Source organism: Triticum aestivum, chromosome 2A, assembly GCF_018294505.1.
Source record: "Triticum aestivum cultivar Chinese Spring chromosome 2A, IWGSC CS RefSeq v2.1, whole genome shotgun sequence".
Classification (NCBI taxonomy): domain Eukaryota; kingdom Viridiplantae; phylum Streptophyta; class Magnoliopsida; order Poales; family Poaceae; genus Triticum; species Triticum aestivum.
Window position 1 is genome coordinate 779,487,257 of NC_057797.1, and position 19,256 is coordinate 779,506,512.

The following is a 19,256-nucleotide window of genomic DNA, read 5'->3' on the forward strand; positions in this document are numbered from 1 at the left end:
ACGGAGAGGTATCTCTGGGCCCACTCGGTAGGACATCATCATAATGTGCACAATGTGATCAAGGAGTTGATCACGGGATGATGTGTTACGGAACGAGTAAAGAGACTTGCCGGTAATGAGATTGAACAAGGTATCATGATACCGACGATCAAATCTCGGGCAAGTACAATACCGCTAGACAAAGGGAATTGAATACGGGATTGATTGAATCCTTGACATCGTGGTTCATCCGATGAGATCATCGTGGAACATGTGGGAGCCAATATGGGTATCCAGATCCCGCTATTGGTTATTGGCCGGAGAGGTGTCTCGGTCATGTCTGCATGGTTCCCGAACCCGTAGGGTCTACACACTTAAGGTTCGGTGACACTAGAGTTGTTATGGGAAATAGTATGTGGTTACCGAAGGTAGTTCAGAGTCCCGGATGAGATCCTGGACGTCACGAGGAGTTCCGAAATGGTCCGGCGGTGAAGATCGATATATTGGACGAAGGGTATTGGAGTCCGGAAGTGTTCCGGAGGTACCAGGCTATGGCCAGCATGACCGAAAGGTGTTTCGGGAGCCCCGGCAAGTGTTGGAGGGCCTCATGGGCCAAAGGGGAAGGGGCAAACCAGCCCACTAAGGGTTGGTGCGCCCCCACACCCTTTCCCATGTTACTTGGGGAGGTGGGGCGCCTCCACCTGGCTTGGGAGGCAAGCCTCCACCTGCTTGGCTTGGGGGGCAAGTCTCCCTAGGATTTTCCCTAGGGAGATCCAATCTGCCTAGCCGCCGCCCCCTAGGGGAAACCCTAGGGCGCCCCCCCTCTCCCTTGGCCCTATATATAGTGGGGGGGGGGAGGGAGGGCAGCCCCATCTAAGCCCTGGCGCCTCCCTCTCCCTCCCATGACACATCTCCCTCCTCCCGTAGCGCTTGGCGAAGCCTTGTTGGAATCCCGCTACTTCCACCACCACGCCGTCGTGCTGCTGGATCTCCATCAACCTCTCCTTTCCCCTTGCTGGATCAAGAAGGAGGAGACGTCGCTGCTCCGTACGTGTGTTGAACGCGGAGGTACCGTCCGTTTGGCGCTAGGATCTCCGGTGATTTGGATCACGATGAGTACGACTCCATCAACCCCGTTCTCTTGAACGCTTCCGCTTAGCGATCTACAAGGGTATGTAGATGCACTCTCCTTCCCCTCGTTGCTAGTCTCTCCATAGATAGATCTTGGTGACACGTAGGAAAATTTTGAATTTCTGCTACGTTCCCCAACATTTGCATCGGTGTCGGTGATGAAGTCATTGTCTTCAGTGTTGAAGATGGACTTGGCGACGTATGCTGTAGCCAGACTCGCAATGCCAGAATCAGACTCCTCCTCAGATTCTACCTCTGCCTCCTCAGAAGCAGACTCCTCCTCTGAGTCCATTTCCTTGCCAACAAACGCACGTGCCTTGCCAGATGAGCTCTTCTTGTGTGATGAAGACTTTGAGGAAGACTTGGAGGAAGACTTTGAGTATTTCTTCTTCTTTTTGTCGCCAGAATCATATTCCTTGCTCTTCTTCTTCTTTTTGTTCTCATCGTCCCACTGTGGACGCTCAGAGATGAAGTGTCCAGTTTTCTTGCACTTGTGGCATGTTTTCTTCTTGTAGTCATGAGTAGAAGCTTCATCATTCCTTGAGCTTGATCGTGAAGACTTTCTGAAGCCTTTCTTCTTGGTGAATTTCTGGAACTTCTTCACTAGCATTGCAAGTTCCCTTCCAATGTCTTCAGGATCATCAGAACTGCTGTCAGATTCTTCTTCAGATGAGGAAACCGCTTTTGCCTTCAAGGCACGAGTTCGCCCATAGTTTGGACCATAGATATCTCTTTTCTCAGAAAGCTGAAACTCATGTGTGTTGAGCCTCTCAAGTATGTCAGACGGATCGAGTGTCTTGAAATCAGGACGTTCTTGAATCATCAGGGCTAGGATGTCAAACGAACTATCAAGTGATCTCAGCAGCGTCTTGACGATTTCATGTTTGGTGATCTCAGTGGCGCCGAGGGCTTGAAGCTCATTTGTGATGTCAGTGAGCCGGTCAAATGTGTGCTGGACATTCTCATTGTCATTTCGCTTGAAGCGGTTGAAGAGGTTGCGAAGAACACTGATTCCCTGATCTCTCTGGGTTGAGATGCCTTCATTGACTTTGGAGAGCCAGTCCCAGACCAGCTTGGATGTCTTCAACGCACTCACACGGCCGTACTGTCCCTTGGTCAGATGACTACAGATGATATTCTTGGCAGTAGAGTCCAGTTGAGTGAACTTCTAGACATCAGCAGCAGTGACACCTTCTCCAGCCTTGGGAACGCTGCTCTCGACGACATACCATAGGTCGACGTCAATGGCTTCAAGATGCATGCACATCTTATTCTTCCAGTAGGGATATTCAGTTCCATCGAAGACGGGGCACGCAGCGGAGACTTTGATTATCCCTGCAGTCGACATAGCTAAAACTCCAGGTGGTTAAACCGAATCACACAGAACAAGGGAGTACCTTGCTCTAATACCAATTGAAAGTGCATTATATCGACTAGAGAGGGGGGGATGAATAGGCGATTTTTATGAAAGTCTTCAAAACGTGAAAGTTATGAAGACAAACAGTAGAGATGTGCCTATCACTATGCAGCGGAAGTTAGATTACACTAGGCGAGCCATGGTCAAGTATTCAATAGAGTGAAGGCACAATGACAATCAGCTGCAGTGTAATAAGGATCAGGTAGGAAGAAGTTATGAAGCCAAACAAATCATACAGTTACGTTGTGAAGACAGAAGATAAAGCAAGCATGCAATGGCTTCACAATGAGTAACAGTAAGTAAAAGGAAGTGAAGATGAAACCAGTGACTCGTTGAAGACAATGAATTGTTGGACCAGTTCCAGTTGCTGTGACAACTGTACGTCTGGTTGGAGCGGCTAGGTATTTAAACCAAAGGACACCCAGTCCTGAACACGCAGCTCAGGACACCCAGTCCTCACCGTATTCTCCTTGAGCTAAGGTCACACAGACCTCGCCCAATCACTCTGGTAAGTCTTCAAGGTAGACTCCCAAACCTTCACAGACTTCGTTCACCGGCGATCCACAATTTCCCTTGGATGCTCAGAACGCGACGCCTAACCGTCTGGAGGATGCACAGTCCTCAAGTGTAATAAGTCTTCAGATCACTCAGACAAGAAGACTTAAGTGATGCCCAATTTACTCTGTCTCTGGGTGGTTAGGGCTTTTCTCCTCGCTAGGAATTTTCTCTCAAAGGCTTCGAGGTGGGTTGCTCTCAAACGACAAAAGCCGTGCACTGAAATCTGAGCAGCCAACCATTTATGATGGTAGGGGGTGGACTATTTATAGCCACTGGGCAACCCGACCTGATTTGTCCGAAATGACCTTGGGTCACTAAGGAACTGACACGTGTTCCAACGGTCAGATTTCAAACTCACACGACAACTTTACTTGGACTACAAGTAAAGCTGACTTGTCCGACTCTGGACAATATTTGCTCTCATAGTCTTCGCTCGAAGACATAGGATTTGAATTAGGCATCACTTCAGTCATTCTGACTGGTTCTCTTGGACCCCACTTAACAGTACGGTGGTTCCTATGACTCAACACAACTGAAATAAAACTACGAAGGATCTAAGTCTTCGAGTTCCATAGGCTTCACGTGGTGTCTTCTCATGTCATAGTCTTCAATGTGAATATCTTCATATACCACCATTGTCTTCAATGTCTTCGTATATTTTTAGGGTTCATCTCTGGTAGTAAAACCGAATCAATGAGGGACTTCTACCTGTGTTATCCTGCAAATGTCTTCGTATATTTTTAGGGGTCATCTCTGGTAGTTAAACCGAATCAATGAGGGACTTCTACCTGTGTTATCCTGCAATTCTCACAAACACATTAGTCCCTCAACTAGGTTTGATGTCAATACTCCAAAACCAACTAGGGGTGGCACTAGATGCACTTACAGTAACCCTAGCTGCGTCGAATACAAATGGAATACAATGAGAAATGACCGCACACTAAATTTCTGATTTACAAATAATGAAAGACGCACTTAGTGCAATGATTTTTTTGGCTCCAACGAAGGTAACAGTTTTGAGACTGCAAAGGAACATAAAGAAAAATAAATGTGATGTATACCGGAGAAAAAGAAACTAAAACAAAGACCTGGTTAACTAAAATGACAGTAACCATAAACTTATTTCATTTCATTATGGTATGCATGTTGCTACGGTGACTTGCGACATACAAATTTAAATGTACCACATGCTTGGTACGGAATGGTAATCATGGTTACTCGCTTTCACGCCGTCACTCCATGGGCTCCTCACACAGTACACCACAAGCCATGGCCATATATATTTAACAGTAGAAATCACATCTTGCATGTCCAAGCGCAAACCCCATATGATAGCAAGCCCCGGCAAGAGCACACCTCGGCAATCTCTTCCATGTCTATGGAGACGAGGGAGAATCTAGACACGTACCTCCATCACAAGTGCCTCTCTGCCCCTCCCTGTGTCACCCTTCATTACCTGTGTCTGCAGCGCCTAAATCAGACAATGGTGAGTCGAGTCTTGTTGTCCGCCCTACTTTTTATAGCTTTACTCTCCACCTTACTTCCCGCTCGTTCGCTTATGCAACCCCTAAGCTCGAAGGAATTCTTTAGGCTTTGGAATGTTCCAGGTTAACCAGGAGAGGTGGGCCCAATACATAGATATGCACAACACATATACACAACACATCTGATTTGACTTGCCATAAACAAAATACTATTGAGTATTGAGTTGTATCTAAAGGAACATTAGTAGAATGCCCGTGCGTTGCCACGGGCTTTTTAACTTTTTTATGATTGTTGTATAAAATTCTGTGAATTTTTTACTCCTTCCAACGAAATTGACGCAGGCCCTTGTCGAAGGATTCTTTTTGAACATCAACCTAATCTATCTCCATCTCTATCATATACCCCTCGAAAAAAAGTATTATCATGTGCAACATATATTCAAGGAAAGAATAATTATTTGTATGCATCTCATTGTGTAAAATTGGATGACTTTTGAGTCCAATCGCTCATAGTTACGACTTTGTCAATCGAAATTTTCAAAGCTTCATCCGAAGCCATCAATTTTTATTATCTCTGACCTACAAAAGTTAACAAATAAAAATACATTAAATAAATAAATAAAATACAAAGTAGCATGTGCATTGTCGTCACATAGAATGTATGTCATCTCACCACACCATTGCTGCATCTTTTCTAAACTTCCCCGCATACTCCGAGAGATGATGGCGTATTGTACATCTGATTGAAAAAATGAGATGATTATCACTACCTCGAGAGATGATGGCGTATCGGATTAGTTAACTGTCCGTGCATTGGAAAGGGTCATAAACATTTCAATGTTTTAACACGAATTGTGTCTACTGTATATCAGTGGTGCATTTGACTTGCAACACACTTTTAATTCAAAGATTTCTGAGTGGAAAAAGGATACGTAATAGGTCCTTGTTATATACATAACCATAAGGTCAAAGGAACCCCATCCTAATCTAAGTTAAGCAAAACCCTATGAGGAAATTCTGAATGGTGTTCCTCTTGAACATCCTATGAGGAATAACAATATTGAGCAAAACCCGAAACGGTAGTTCAGTGCTCGGAAAAAAAAATACTATTGCTTGATCAACTTCGACTTTAGGAGTATCTACCGGGGTTTACATTTTAATACATCCTTTCTTAAATGTCAGTCTTTGCATAAAACCTTGACGTTTCCAAAACACTATCATGCAGAATTCACATTCTTTATGAGAAATACACCTCATAATAGAAACTCTGTATCATAATAGAAATTGTAGGTTTCCTTGATGGGAAACATACTAATGGTCAGATACGCATCATCATCACAGTTTCAGCCTCTACCGCTACCCAGCATTACTCATCTTGTGCAACCTCTCGTCTTTCTTATTTCACTCCCTTTTCTGGAGTTTGTCTTCACCAGCGGTAGCAACAAAAGCAAGATAAGTAAACACACTTCTACAAAGTCGCTGAAACATGGATCCATTAACCCTGTAAACCTAAAGATCAAGTGAAAGAAAAAATAAAATAGAAACTTCTCATCAGCAAGTAAAAGTTCAGGAAGTCACTGGAACATAGATCCCAAGATCAAGTGAAGAACAATGGAATTAAAACATAAAGTAGCAATAATAATGGAAGGGAAGATCAGCCATGCCAGTCTACGTAAAGCAATCCAAATAATCCTTCCCTCCTAATCATGCTCAGCTATGCTAACTCTGTATTGGATAGAGAATGGTTTCACCTATGAGTTCACAACAGTACTACATGATTGGTAGAGCAAGCATTAGGCTTAATCCAAGAATAAGAAGTGCGTCGCAAATGGACAAGCTCCAAGTCAACACGCTGATTGTTGTAAAAATACACCATATCGACATTCCTTCAATTTTGGCAACAAATAAAAAGAAAATAGAAATACTTGGTTCAAGCTAGTATAGATGTAGAGAAAATAAGCCTTTAAAATGTGTGGTATGTGGTTGGCTTACAGATACTCTTATATGTCTAAATTTCTCCACATAATGTAGGATTCATTATACAAGATGCATCAAAACTGAAGTTGAATGGATGGATATGTACCAGCGTACATAGATATGTATGCATCCAGCAACCACATGGGGAAAAATATTGAAGTGAAGCCATCTGTGCTGAACCCCACAGTTCTGAATCTAAATCTTAAATGCCCATCACATTGGCACTCAATGGTTACACCGACTACTGAAATTTCTTAGTAGAAAACAACATCATTTACGAACCTTTCTCTTTAAAACACCACTAATACTGCAATTTTGGAGTCTAACCATACACCACTAATACTGCACATAGTCTGCATCCTGCCATGTACTAACTGAAATATATGGAGCTTGCTATGTTGTGTTAAAATAAAATAAGCCGGTCTTTTCTCTGCCCCGCAAAAGGTCAGTCTTTTGCCATCCTCAAACAAGTTTGTGACAGACTATGATTGCACTTCACATACATGAAGTAACAAAGAAATAGTTTCAACTTAAAAAAACAGAGATTAGTAAGAAGGATATATGTTCTCATTGTGCATATGAATGGGCATCATAAATCAAAGAATTGAATCTCAAGATGAAACTTCTATCACAGCCAGGTATGAGTATCAATGTGCAGGTAGGCATGCGGGTTTAACCTGATTCGTGCACACTAATTAGACATCTTTTTAGATGGTCAGTACTAAGCATGTACTCCCTCCGTTCCAAAATAGATGACTCGACTTTGTACTAACTCAAAGTCGAGTCATCTATTTTGGAACGGAGGGAGTAGTACTGAAGCAGTACTTTCTTTTGATGTATACTTACTTGCTACTCCAACTTGCAGTACTGAAGCATGTACCACACTAATTAGACATATTAGATGGTAAGTTCCTTCTGACTTGCGCATAGACATGGTGTCATTTATGTCAGAACAATGTACACGGCAGCTGACCGAGTATTAAGTCTCAAGTAATAGGACTGTAAGTAGTCGAGCAACTGACTGAGTATAATATTCAAACGTTGCAGCCTTGGTTTGCCTACAAAAAAGACAGAGTAAAGCATATATAAATGCCAATTGCATGATTTATTCCAAATTAATAATTACAAGATGCAACAATGGATATTAGTGGCGTGGAGATAACCCTATGTGGCGGCGGAGCTCCTTGGAGCCGACGAGTGTGAGAGAGGAGCTCCCTGCTCCTCTCCTCTGTTTTGGGGGTGAGACCGCGAGGTGAACGAGCACATTTTGCAGAGGTCCAGCATTTCCCTACTTTTCTCATAGTGGTATTGCATAACGAGTGGAATTCATTCCTGAAAAACATCAAACTGCCACTGAATGGTGTCCATGTGTCATCATCTATTCCCCTAAGACAACGAAATTGGGTGACATGCAATCAAACAAGACAAGTTGGGTCTAATTAATCAAAAGCACGCACCTGATTTCAACGAAGAATATGCCGCTGTCTCTTCCCTTGAGCCTTCAATTAATAGTACGAACTCATGGTCAATTTTAATCTGTTAAACAAATGCACATGTGTGAAGCACACAACAAGAGATTGATCTGCTATTGGCACTATCGAATGTACATAGAAGCATTCTTAAATATTCTCGTATGATTGGAAGTTATTCATTTTGCGGAAATCCATCAATCAGAAACATATTATTTCCAATCACAAGCATGTTCTTTACTAATTAGCATGACAATGATCTCAAAAGGCACAAGCTTTCCTTCATACATGAGATCCTTGATCATTGTACTAACTGAAAGAGGCTGGCATTAAAAAGATATCAAGACAATTATTACAACGTAAGAGTATATTTACAGAAACTGAAAGAAGACTGTTACCTGCTCCATATCACTTTAACTTCTTCACGAAGAAGATCACCAGCACTCAGATGTGCAAACCCATACTCAAATGAGATCCTTGATCATTGTACTAACTGAAAGAGGCTGGCATTAAAAAGATATCAAGAAAATTATCACAACGTAAGAGTATATATACAGGAACTCTTTATGTATTGTGCATTCTAAATTACAAGAAAATTATCGCACGGGCATTGTACTAATATGTGTTGTGCATTCTATATGTATTTGATGTTCAAGGAATTCTTTAGGCTTTGGCCTGTAGTCAGCGCACATATATGTTTGGTTCATGCAAGTAAAACACGTGAAATTCCATTATAGGTGGCAGGGGAATGGATTTACTCTAGAAAATTGCTAGGAATTAATCAGCATGTCAAAAGAGAATTAGAGGAGTAAATCACAAAGCTTGTTTCAGCCATTGGAGGAAGAAGTCTGTTACTTATCATCAAAGAAGCATGTTCAACGCACGGCCCTATAATGGAATTACATCAAGAGAAGCAAAGGTGCTCTCAAGTTGTTATGCATATCATATAGCACATGTAAGACAACAAAATGACAGTCATCAAGGAAAATATATAATTACCAAAATCAACCCCAAATCAGCACTCCCCTCGCCATCTATGTATCAGACTACTTGGAACTGAACTGTATGTAAAGCAAGATTTAAGTGTTGACCATTAGTCCTCAATGTCCCATGTGTTCTCCATCATGCTCCTGACTTTACTGTCATACTCTAGTTCGTAGTCTAAATTCAGTTACTGGTTGCACTCACCCCTAAGTGAACACTAAAAGTTTTAACAGGATAAATCACACATATATATCATTACCTTAGTCAATAGAGTCCTGGAACTGTGTCACAAGATCCCGACAAAACTGACCAGAGTTTTCGTAGTTCTCTGAAACTTTTCATGTCTGGTTCGCTACTACTCACAGTTATTTCCTGGATTCAATAAGCCCCATGAAAGCAGACCATTTCTTGGGGTATACAACTGAAAATAAGGTTGTAAAATTCATCAAAATCATCTAGAACAAACAATATGACATACTTTTTGCACAAGTACTGTAAAAACAAGTATTACCTATCCTAGCCTTTTGGCTTGAACTGAAAAAACAGTATGACATACTTTTTTACTCCTACAACTACCTTCGTGATGATAGGAAGAAAGTGTCGCAGACACTATGCACATTTATTTTGTTGGATTGTGCAGATCCAATTGAGCAGTCCCTAAAGCTGGAAGGATTATAGTTGAAAAAAAAATACCTGGAGGTAACAGCCTTTGTTGTGATAGTACTTGCTTTATTGTCAATGAGGAAGTGCTAGAAGTATGAGAAAAATCCCAGTATACCATCAATTATTGATTACTTGTCAGACCGAAGAAAGCATTCACACCTCCAAGATGTTTGTTAGACTGTTAACATAGCATGAATTCACTTCAGAGTACTCCTTTCTGTACATATAATTAGATAAAAGAGAATACTGGTTATGAACTATATTCATAATATGAATGACAGTGTGAATCTCTCCGGCAAAATTAGGAACCAAAGCGAAGCGGGCTGCTAGAATAATAAAACAGACAGTTTGAGCAAAATTAACACCTACCCAAAAATTAGGTGCCCAAAGATAATCCAGGTACACATTGAGGAATGGCATATCCAACTCATCCACTGCAACAAGAAGAGTTCGCGAAAGCTAGAAAATTTGCTTGTTAGCCAATGAAGAAAGACAGAAGCAAACATGCCCGGTTCCTCTTAAAATAAGCTAAGAAGGAGAAACATGAACCTTAGGTTAGTGTTCAGGCCTAGGTATCGTACATTGGCAACAAACAATATATGATGTTCCCTTTGGTTGGATGCATTTTCTTTCTACCTAGATTGAGTCAAAATTAGATGATGCACACATTCCGACTAAAGTACATGTACACATCCAGTGGCACATGCAAATAAAATCAAGAGCGACCTCTCCAAATCATAGCCTGATACAATCAAGATCTTTATCAGTCTTCTTCTCAGGCTACATGTAAATCTTCTCTAGTAGTCCTATGAGCATAAACAACAGCTCGAATCTACAAAATTGAGGAGCAATTCGGTACAGAGGCAACCACCTTTACAATGACAGGCAACCACCTTTACAATGACAGTTTATAATACTATAAGTTAATAAGCGTCCAAGGCAAGTTGTGTGATTTCCAAGCCTTCAGAAACCATTATATCAAGATACCTAGGATTATTTGGTTCACACTATTTTATGCAAAGAATTTTAGCTTGAACGCAGTACACTTTATGTTGGTCTGGGCTTCGAGTTACCTAAAGAAAATACATTTACGCCTCCAATTCGACGACGACAAGATGCAAATAAAATATTGAGAGAAAATGTATTTATCCTTTTATCGACATCACCAAAAATAGAGATAGTACCATCCAAATAAACTGTAATTCATCACGTGGATGTTGCATTCAGTACAAAGGCTTATGAAATTATACTCCTGCAGTTGTTCTTGAACATGTGAATTAGTTCTTCTCAAGTAAAATGAACAGTCATTCATCAACTTGCATCTGGACATTAACGAAGCTGAATATAATCTTGTTAGTACAATTCCATAGAAGTAACTACTGTACATCTTGAAAAATGAAAACATTAAATGATGGATAAATTGAACCGATCATGGCCTAGCAACGAAATTCCAAACAATATATGTATCACTTGAATTGCCTAATTTTGAATACTGAAAAGATACACATGAATCTGTCAGACTGATACTGAAAAGATACACATAATTCTTGCAACAGGGCAGCAAGACGACCTTGGGGTTGGCGTGAGAACACGATGCACAGACTGGCACTTCCGATTCCTGCCTCGGTGGCTTCGCGTGTGGAGGCTGCACGACGTGAGGAGGTGAGAACAGCATGAGAAAATCTCATCCGTGAAGTGCCTGCAGCACAACTACACACAACCAATTCAAAATTAGGAACTTGCAGATTACGAGCCCCTCGCAACTAACCTGGACAATCAGGGGAGGATGTAGGGGCTACATGAACTGTGAGAGGAAGGAGAGGACTGGGACGTGGGCCCGCGACAGAGGATCCGACGGCGTCCCGATCGCAGTATGTCAGCCTGGGGGACGAACTCGGCGGCGGTGGCAGAAGGCCAGGAGGTCTCGCGAAAGCCCCCATTGACGCTGTCGACGAAGTAGCTCCAGACGGCGGTGGGGAAAAGTGAGGAGAGGTGGCGGCGGGGCAGAGAGGGTAAGAAACCCTAGTGGCGGCCGGGCATGTTGGTGGGGTTAGGAGCGTTCTCGCGTGGGGGAGTGGAGAGGTGGAGCTGCTCCTGCCGCCGCGCTCGAAGAAGAGGCCCGTCCGGTGGAGCAGTACGGGCAGCGGCGGAGTGGGAGATGCGGCGGCGGCGGCGGAGTGGGAGACGAGGGAAAGAGAAAACGCAGCCAGAGGGGATGGATCGAGAGGAGGGGCGGCGTACCGATTTTTGTCGCTGGTTAACCTTCGTAGATCTTTTTTCGTTGGTTAACCTTCGTAGATTTATTTTCGGTTGTACGTGGATGGGTGTGGGTTGGGGCTTTAGGAGGAGGTTTTTTCGGTTTGTGATGGCTAAGTCAAAGGTGGGAGGAAGTATAAAAAAAAACCATTGAAGGTGGGACTAAAAACACCCTATAAGCGAGACTACCAACTGCTCCATTAGAAGTAAAGATTCATAATAGATACGTAAAATTTCATTCAAAATTACTATGATTTGCAAGCTGCACAAAAACAAAATCCGGGCCCAACAGCAAAAAACAATTGGCCCATTTTCCTGTACGTATTTGTCTGTTTTGCTATGCCACGTATGAAAGTATGTTGTTACAAAACTTTTCTCGAACATGTTATACATGTATTTCTCTATCTATAAATCTTTTCATGTTCTTTTGCACTATGGAAACATGTTATTTTAAAAACGGGCTCCCTGGATCCCATCTTCTATTGGTCATTTTTTAAAGCCAAAACCTGTAGAACAATCGTTCTACAGTATCTATACCTATTAATAAAAGAAATAGGTATTCATTTTTGACATTAAACCTGCAGTACATATCAAATGTTTTTTTAAAATATTCATATAATCTAAACCGTAACTCCAAATTTAATATGTTATATATAGAATATGATTAAAAAAATATATAGAATCTGAATATGATGTTATTTTACCTGTTAAAAATTAAAAATTATTATCTATGCTGCAATGTTAATCAGCAATGCATTATCCGTATTTTTTTTCATACCAGTACTGATTCAGATTGGGGATAAACACCTCGGCAAAGTCAGGATTGGACATGAAATTGAAGATAAAATTGCTAGAGACACTCAATAAATAAGGACATGCACAAGAAATAAAAGAAGGACCCAATAAATATGGGATCTCCGCTGTAAAAGAAATAAAAGAGAAAATGCAGAGGAGATCTGATAAAGATGAGATGTGCTATTCTCCTATATATAAGAAGAAGAAAAATGGACATGCATGAAAAAGGTAAAAAGGAGGCATGCATGACAAAAAATAAAATACAAGACAAGTTTGATAAAATATAAATAGTGATGAAACAGGGACCAATAGCAATGACATGTATGGCAAGAAATAGTGATGAAATAGAGGCCCAAGTACCTGCGTCCACAGGAGACCATACAAAAATGTTCTTTTTCGGACAAAAATAATCTCTTTTTATGATTAAAAAATCCTGTATCTTTTTAACAACCTTTTTAGCAACTCTTCATGTATTTAAGAAATATGCATGTGAAAAAAATGTTCAAGAGTTACCCCAAGTTGGTGATTCTTAAACTGAAAACTGCCATTGATGCACACATGTCTTCGAAGTGTGCTAATGTGTCATCGTTTGTTTTTGTTGTTTTTCTTTACTCGCCCATAACAACACCCCATTCCCAACATGACATGAATAAATGCATGATCACTTGCCCGTTTTGTTGTGCGGATTAAATCTACATGTAAGTCGTGTTGAAATAAAACACCTGTAGAATCTTAAATTGCGGATTTATAGGTCAAGACCATCCTTGTTTGGGCCGTAGCTACAAATTCTCAGATTATAGACAATTTTTTTGTATATTAAGAGTGTGTGGTATTTTTTCTTCCGTTGCAACGCATGGGCCTTTTTGCTGATATATATTAAAGAAGAAGTCCAATATTTACAGAGCAAAAAGGAAAAAAAAACAATGAAAACAATCTATCCCACTCCTGTTCTAGTAAAACCCAGCATGATGAAATGAATTTAGCTTAAATACTGATCAGTCCAGCTGGAGAGTTGAGCCTCAAATTTATTCTTGATTCTGTGCTTGAGGAGAAGCAGGTCATTCTTCAACAGTCTTCTCCATGACTAAACTGAATGTGGTTGTGCTATGAAAATGGAGGAAGTAATATCAGGATTATACCTCCAGTGAGCGGCAACACCGCCACAATCCTTGACAACACATGAAATAGAAGAAAGATTCTCTGCAATCAATGCCTCCAGGAAGGGAACGACCACCATGCGCCGTCCTCGCCGGATCCAATCATAGAAATTCAGATCCTGAGTTTTCACCCCGGAGAGGCGTCTAAGAAATCTCCAAAGCAATGCCTTCATGAAAGACGTGGAGCGTAAACTCCCTAATTGCCAGGTGTGACCATTGACGGTTAGACTTAGGGTTTTCACCTCGTAGCTTGAGACTTGATACTCGGAGAGCACCATTAGACCAAAGTCGCCGTATATTGCTGCCAACACTTGCCGAAGAAAATGATACTGCATGGAGGGGTACACCCACATACCATGGTCACGAAAATGTGAAATGCAAACTGTTCCATACCATACATGTCTGCAGACAACCGCTCGTATGCATAAGCCTGGCATGGACATCACCACACGATCAAAGACCTGCTTGTGAACACGAGCTTCCACACATGTGGAGAGCCGAACGTCATCACATGAGTTCCAGCATCTCGCACACGCATGCCCCAGTGCTATTGTGGTACAGGCCGACGATGTCCAGATGTGGCAAGCCATAGCCGCACCACCCCACCACGACATCACTACTTCACGGTGCTATCATTGTCGCCTCATTATCGTAGTCACTGCTGACCAAGCCACCGTTGATGACTAGAAGTGGTATGCAAGGATAACAACCGTCGTCCGACGGACGTGCGAGAGGGGCTCCTACCTCGTGGAGATTGCCCATCGCCAACCAGCACAGGTGCCCCACGCAAACCCAATGTCCACCACTATGACGGCCAGGAGATATACCCGCCTCCGCCATCCGCCGCACAGACTTTTCTGGGCGGTGGGTAGGAAGAGAAGGGGTGGAGGATGGTGGAGGCGGTTAGGGTTTGTCTGCAGCCCATTTCACCTTGGGTAGGATGACGCGAGTACCTTGGACAAAGTAATGGTCTAATGGATAACCATATTCATCGTTCTGTCAAAGGTCATCATGAGCCGATTAGGTGTATGTTTATAATATTTGAAAGTATCTACAATTTGAGAAGGTCCCGCAAAAGTGATGATTAAACTCCTTAGAAACCTGACCATCTCCAAAGATGAGTCATGGGTTAGGGAGCTGATAGGTCAGGTTTTAAGGCCAAGTCGTTTGCTTTATCGTTTGACCTTGAAACATTTTCAATACTCAATGTACACAATACAATGTCACAGGTCAAATTTTGCATTTTTTGGGTTCGTTTGCTATATTTAAACCAGTAAGTGCACTAATAGGCATTTACCAAATATAATTCAAATTTGAACTACAAGTGCATAAAAAATTAACAAAATGGGTTGAGAATTTTATGTGTGTTCTTGAGTCTATGGTTCAGCCATGTCAAGGGAAGGAAAGGAATTTCAAATGTCTGGGTGGCAAGACTCGATCCCAAACATGAAGCTTATTGGTGTTTCAATTCTGAAAAATGCGAAAGTAGTCATAAAACCATGAATCTGGGCATGGTATCATCATATGGCACCTAGAGGTTGTGGTAAAAATTTGACAAGGTTTCGTATAAGTTGCGACATACACTACTTAGAAACCAGAACATCCTCGAGGAAGAATCATGGTTTCGAGAGGGAACATGCTAGGCTTTAACCGAAGTGTTGGTTGCTTATAATTTTCCCTTAAACTTTTTTTTACACTCAACATACACCATCACATGTTCGTTCCAAAATTTGGTTTTTCGGTTTCGATTGCTATACTGAAATCACTGATGACATTTCTAGGAATACAATGGATATAATTCAAATTTGAACTAAAAATGCATGAAAAGGTTGGAAAAAATGGGTAAAAGAATCATATTTGTGTTCTTTGAGTTTATGTATAGGCCATAAGCAAGAAAAGGAAAGGAATTCCAAAACTTGGGGTGCTGGGTTGCCAAGACTCAACCCGAACATGAAGGTTAATGGCGTTTTAATTCAAAAAAAGCAAAAAAAAAGTACGAAAAACATGAAAGTTGGCATTATGTCATCATATGGCACCTAGAGGTTGTGGTAAAATTTAAGAAGATTTCACAAAAGTTGTGACATGCACTGCTTAGAAACCAGAACATCTCTGAGAAAGAATCGTGGTTCAACAAAGAATGTGTCCGGTTTTATGATGAAGTGTCGGTTGCTTCATCGTTTGGCCTTCGAACTTTTTCTACACTCAACATACATGATCACATATAACATGCCAAAATTTTGCATCTTCGAGATTTGTTTTCTATATTTAATACAAGAAGCACATTTCTTGGCATTTAATACAATGAGATCATTTATGAGCCCTTCTCTTGCCCGGGGGTGGCGGCGGTGGGAGGGGGGGGGGGGGGTGGAGCACCCCTGCTTGACGGAGTTGTACTGCGGGTTTGTTTCTACTAGTGCCTCGTCCCTACCGGTAAAGCTCACCACGTGTCACGTGTGGTAAGCAATCCAAACTATTCCAAAAAAGCAACCAACTAATCTGATGTGTATGGGGTATCTTATATTTCCTCGCAGTAGATAAGAGACACCAGTCTTTCGGTGACATGCTCCATATTGAAAATAATACTATCATCTTTCGAGAAGTATGGAACATTGGAACGGAAAATTGCATACTGTATACTTTTCAACAGAGTGCATAGACTTTCAGAACGTCCTAACTGACTTTTGGAGCTGTTCCTGTGATATTAAGTAACCGAGCAGACCCGTAATTATAAGTGGACTAGTAGTACAGTTTGCACCAGAAGTCAGCCAACAGATTTGAATTTGAGCCACGTCCTTTTTCTCAACCAAGTAATAATAAAAAATTACAAATTTGAATATGAGCAGACCTGGTATTTTCATATCTATTAAAAGATAACTAAAGTCTACAAAAAATAATAAGAAAAATACAAAGGACACTATGCAATTCATTTTCTCGGTATCATGAAGGAAAATTATCAACACTTAGCATAATATCTCAGAAGAACAGAATCAGAGATGAACGTCAATCCAGTTCTTGAGGCAATTCAGTTTGTTTTCTTTCATTCTATGCCCCACAATTTTGAAACCATTCTTGAGTAAAATTCTCCATCATCCAACACCTAGGGATTCATTATCGAAGATTCTTCTATTTCTTTGCATTCACATGTCCAACAACCCATAATTATGATGTCCAGAGAAATTTGACTTTTCAAAAAATTAATACACCTTATATTTGGAAATGGAGGGACTAGAAAGGGAAAGTCAAAAAAATATCGTGCGAGCTGGATTATTAAGTGGGAAACTAGGCCGGAAACTGAATTGAGAAAAAAAGGAAAAGAAAAACAAAACAAAAACAACGCCGATGCCAGCCTATCAAGAACTCCACCACCAACATGACCACCGCCCGGAAAAAAGTGACGGGCTTTTCGGAGACGCCTTCAATAAGGGAAAACAACGCCCGTTGGCACAATCATTGTCGGCATCCATTCCCATCAAAGGCATAAGCTTTTGCCCAAAACCGCCTACGACCACCTTGCAAACCACGGAAAAGGGTTCTGCCACGCTAAACAACCTCCACAATAGCCTCAAATCCAAACACCCGCTAACCAGTGGAGAGGAAACACTCTTCGATAACCGCTCAAAGGAAGAGAAAGACGCCCTTGAGAGCCAGCATCGCCGACATCGACCCCTGTCGAAGACTAAGTTTCGGTAGAGCCTTGAGCCTTTCCACCTATCAAGCCCCAAGTAGGAAGCTCAGCCACTGACAACTAGTAAAATAGACCCTTGGCTCCATCCACAATTGCATCAGCGAACCAAAACCAAGCAGATAAGAGGAAATCGGCACCATCATGGCTTCACCCATGTAGCTTAGTCCAAGCCTCAGGCACCCGGCAAAGCGTATAGCCGATTAAAATAAATAGAAGTGTTTGTCGAGTGCCGCCTGGCTGACACTAGGCAAACATGAACAATACTAACGGATTACGCTTGAGTGTCACATAAAAAACACTCGACAAACGGGGTCGCTGTGTCACCCCGCCATCAACTACACCTAGCAGGGACACATGTCGTTGCGTTTGCCCAGTGCCTTATCTTTGCCGAGTGGTTTTTAGGTGACACTCGGCATGGGCAATGCTTTGTCTTGTATTTTCCCCAACACTCATTTTAGGGCGCCATTTGCCGAGTGCCCGACAGAAGACACTCGGCAAAGAACTGGGCACTCGACAAACTTGTCGATCCGATAGTGAATCTGAGCTAGTCACCGGAGATGCATCGATAAGTCGGTCTGAGGGAAGGTTCTGGGAGAGGGGGGGGGGGGGTGTCACATTGTTTTTCTAAAACCTCGTTTTGATCACCAAAAGACCTGGATCATGTAAACAACCCTTTTGCTATTTGGTCATATAGACAGATTGGAATTGTTACTGCGAGTGGGCGGAGGAGAAGTCGCTGCTCAATGGCCTGATTTAAAGATGAAGGGGCTTACGCCTACGCAGCCGCATGATTTATAAGCCAGATGTAAGCCGAGAACTTTTTTTGTCCCACAACTTATTTGGATGTAAGCCGAGTCTCCTTTTGTTGCTGTGAGTTTTCCATTCCATACTCGGCTTATGCGGATGTAAGCTGAGCACCCATGTTTCTACACTCCGCTTACAGGGAGATCAATAATCCTACACGCACCGAACGATTACGGAGCTTTATTTAATCTTTCCAACTAACTAATCTCTTCCCCCCTAATTTTCAATGGAGTGGGCCCTGCCTCATCCCTAACTTCCAATCCCAAACCCCCACCTCAGCCAGTCCGTTGATCCCGTAAAACAATTCCCCGTGAACCTAGCATTGCTCCAGACTGATATACATGGGAAGGTGTGATTTTCATGTAGTACGCGGTGCTTCAGTCAAACACTTTGAAGTCCCCATATATCAGCCTTAAATAGCGGGCTGACACATGTTTAGTCATAAATTTTACAAAACTCATGACACATGTTTTATAAATTTCTCATCATCTACTTTTTCACAAGCTGTACAAATTTGCAGAACTTGTTTGCCCTGGAAGGCCAAATTTGTCCTCACCAACAGATTTGTTCACGTTTCAACTTGGCTTTTTTTTCTCACAATCTGTACAATTTTTTCATAAAAAAACTCCTTTCAGATTACTACAAATAAATATAGCACAATGATGTGTCTACAATATACTCCCTCCGTCCCAAAATAACTTATTTTGGGACTATTAAAGCTAGTACAAAGTTGAGTCACTTATTTTGGGACGGAGGGAGTATTATACAACAGAAAAATCACAATTAGAATTTGAGCAAAAGGGTAAGCAGTGCTGTTTCCTTCTGCTTCTTGTGATGCATCCTTATCTTGTACTGTAGAGCTTTATATATAGTTTATGTGATCCTTTGCTTATAAGC

The 19,256-nt window shown here is 41.7% G+C and overlaps 1 protein-coding gene across 23 annotated transcripts; it reads right to left on the reverse strand.

Moving 5' to 3' along the window:
* Nucleotides 1–5,133: 5,133 nt before the first annotated feature.
* LOC123191185 (uncharacterized) lies at nucleotides 5,134–11,909 on the reverse strand. 23 transcript variants are annotated; one of them, XR_006496741.1, is made up of 10 exons: nucleotides 11,431–11,909; nucleotides 10,847–11,307; nucleotides 9,693–10,096; nucleotides 9,259–9,420; nucleotides 8,414–8,518; nucleotides 8,004–8,082; nucleotides 7,710–7,878; nucleotides 5,882–7,604; nucleotides 5,243–5,308; nucleotides 5,134–5,148 (listed from the first exon to the last, which is right to left on the reverse strand). XR_006496741.1 is itself a non-coding variant. In XM_044603973.1 (4 exons), the coding sequence occupies exons 1-4, from the start codon at nucleotides 11,600–11,602 to the stop codon at nucleotides 9,784–9,786; spliced, it is 369 nt and encodes a 122-aa protein (XP_044459908.1). In that variant the 5' UTR covers nucleotides 11,603–11,909; the 3' UTR covers nucleotides 9,427–9,783. The 23 variants fall into 23 exon arrangements, 2 of the variants coding, with proteins under 2 accessions (XP_044459908.1, XP_044459907.1); XR_006496751.1 differs by lacking the exon at nucleotides 5,134–5,148 and having other exon boundaries at nucleotides 5,192–5,308; nucleotides 5,882–6,078; nucleotides 7,393–7,604; XR_006496740.1 differs by lacking the exon at nucleotides 5,134–5,148 and having other exon boundaries at nucleotides 5,202–5,308.
* Nucleotides 11,910–19,256: the final 7,347 nt, after the last annotated feature.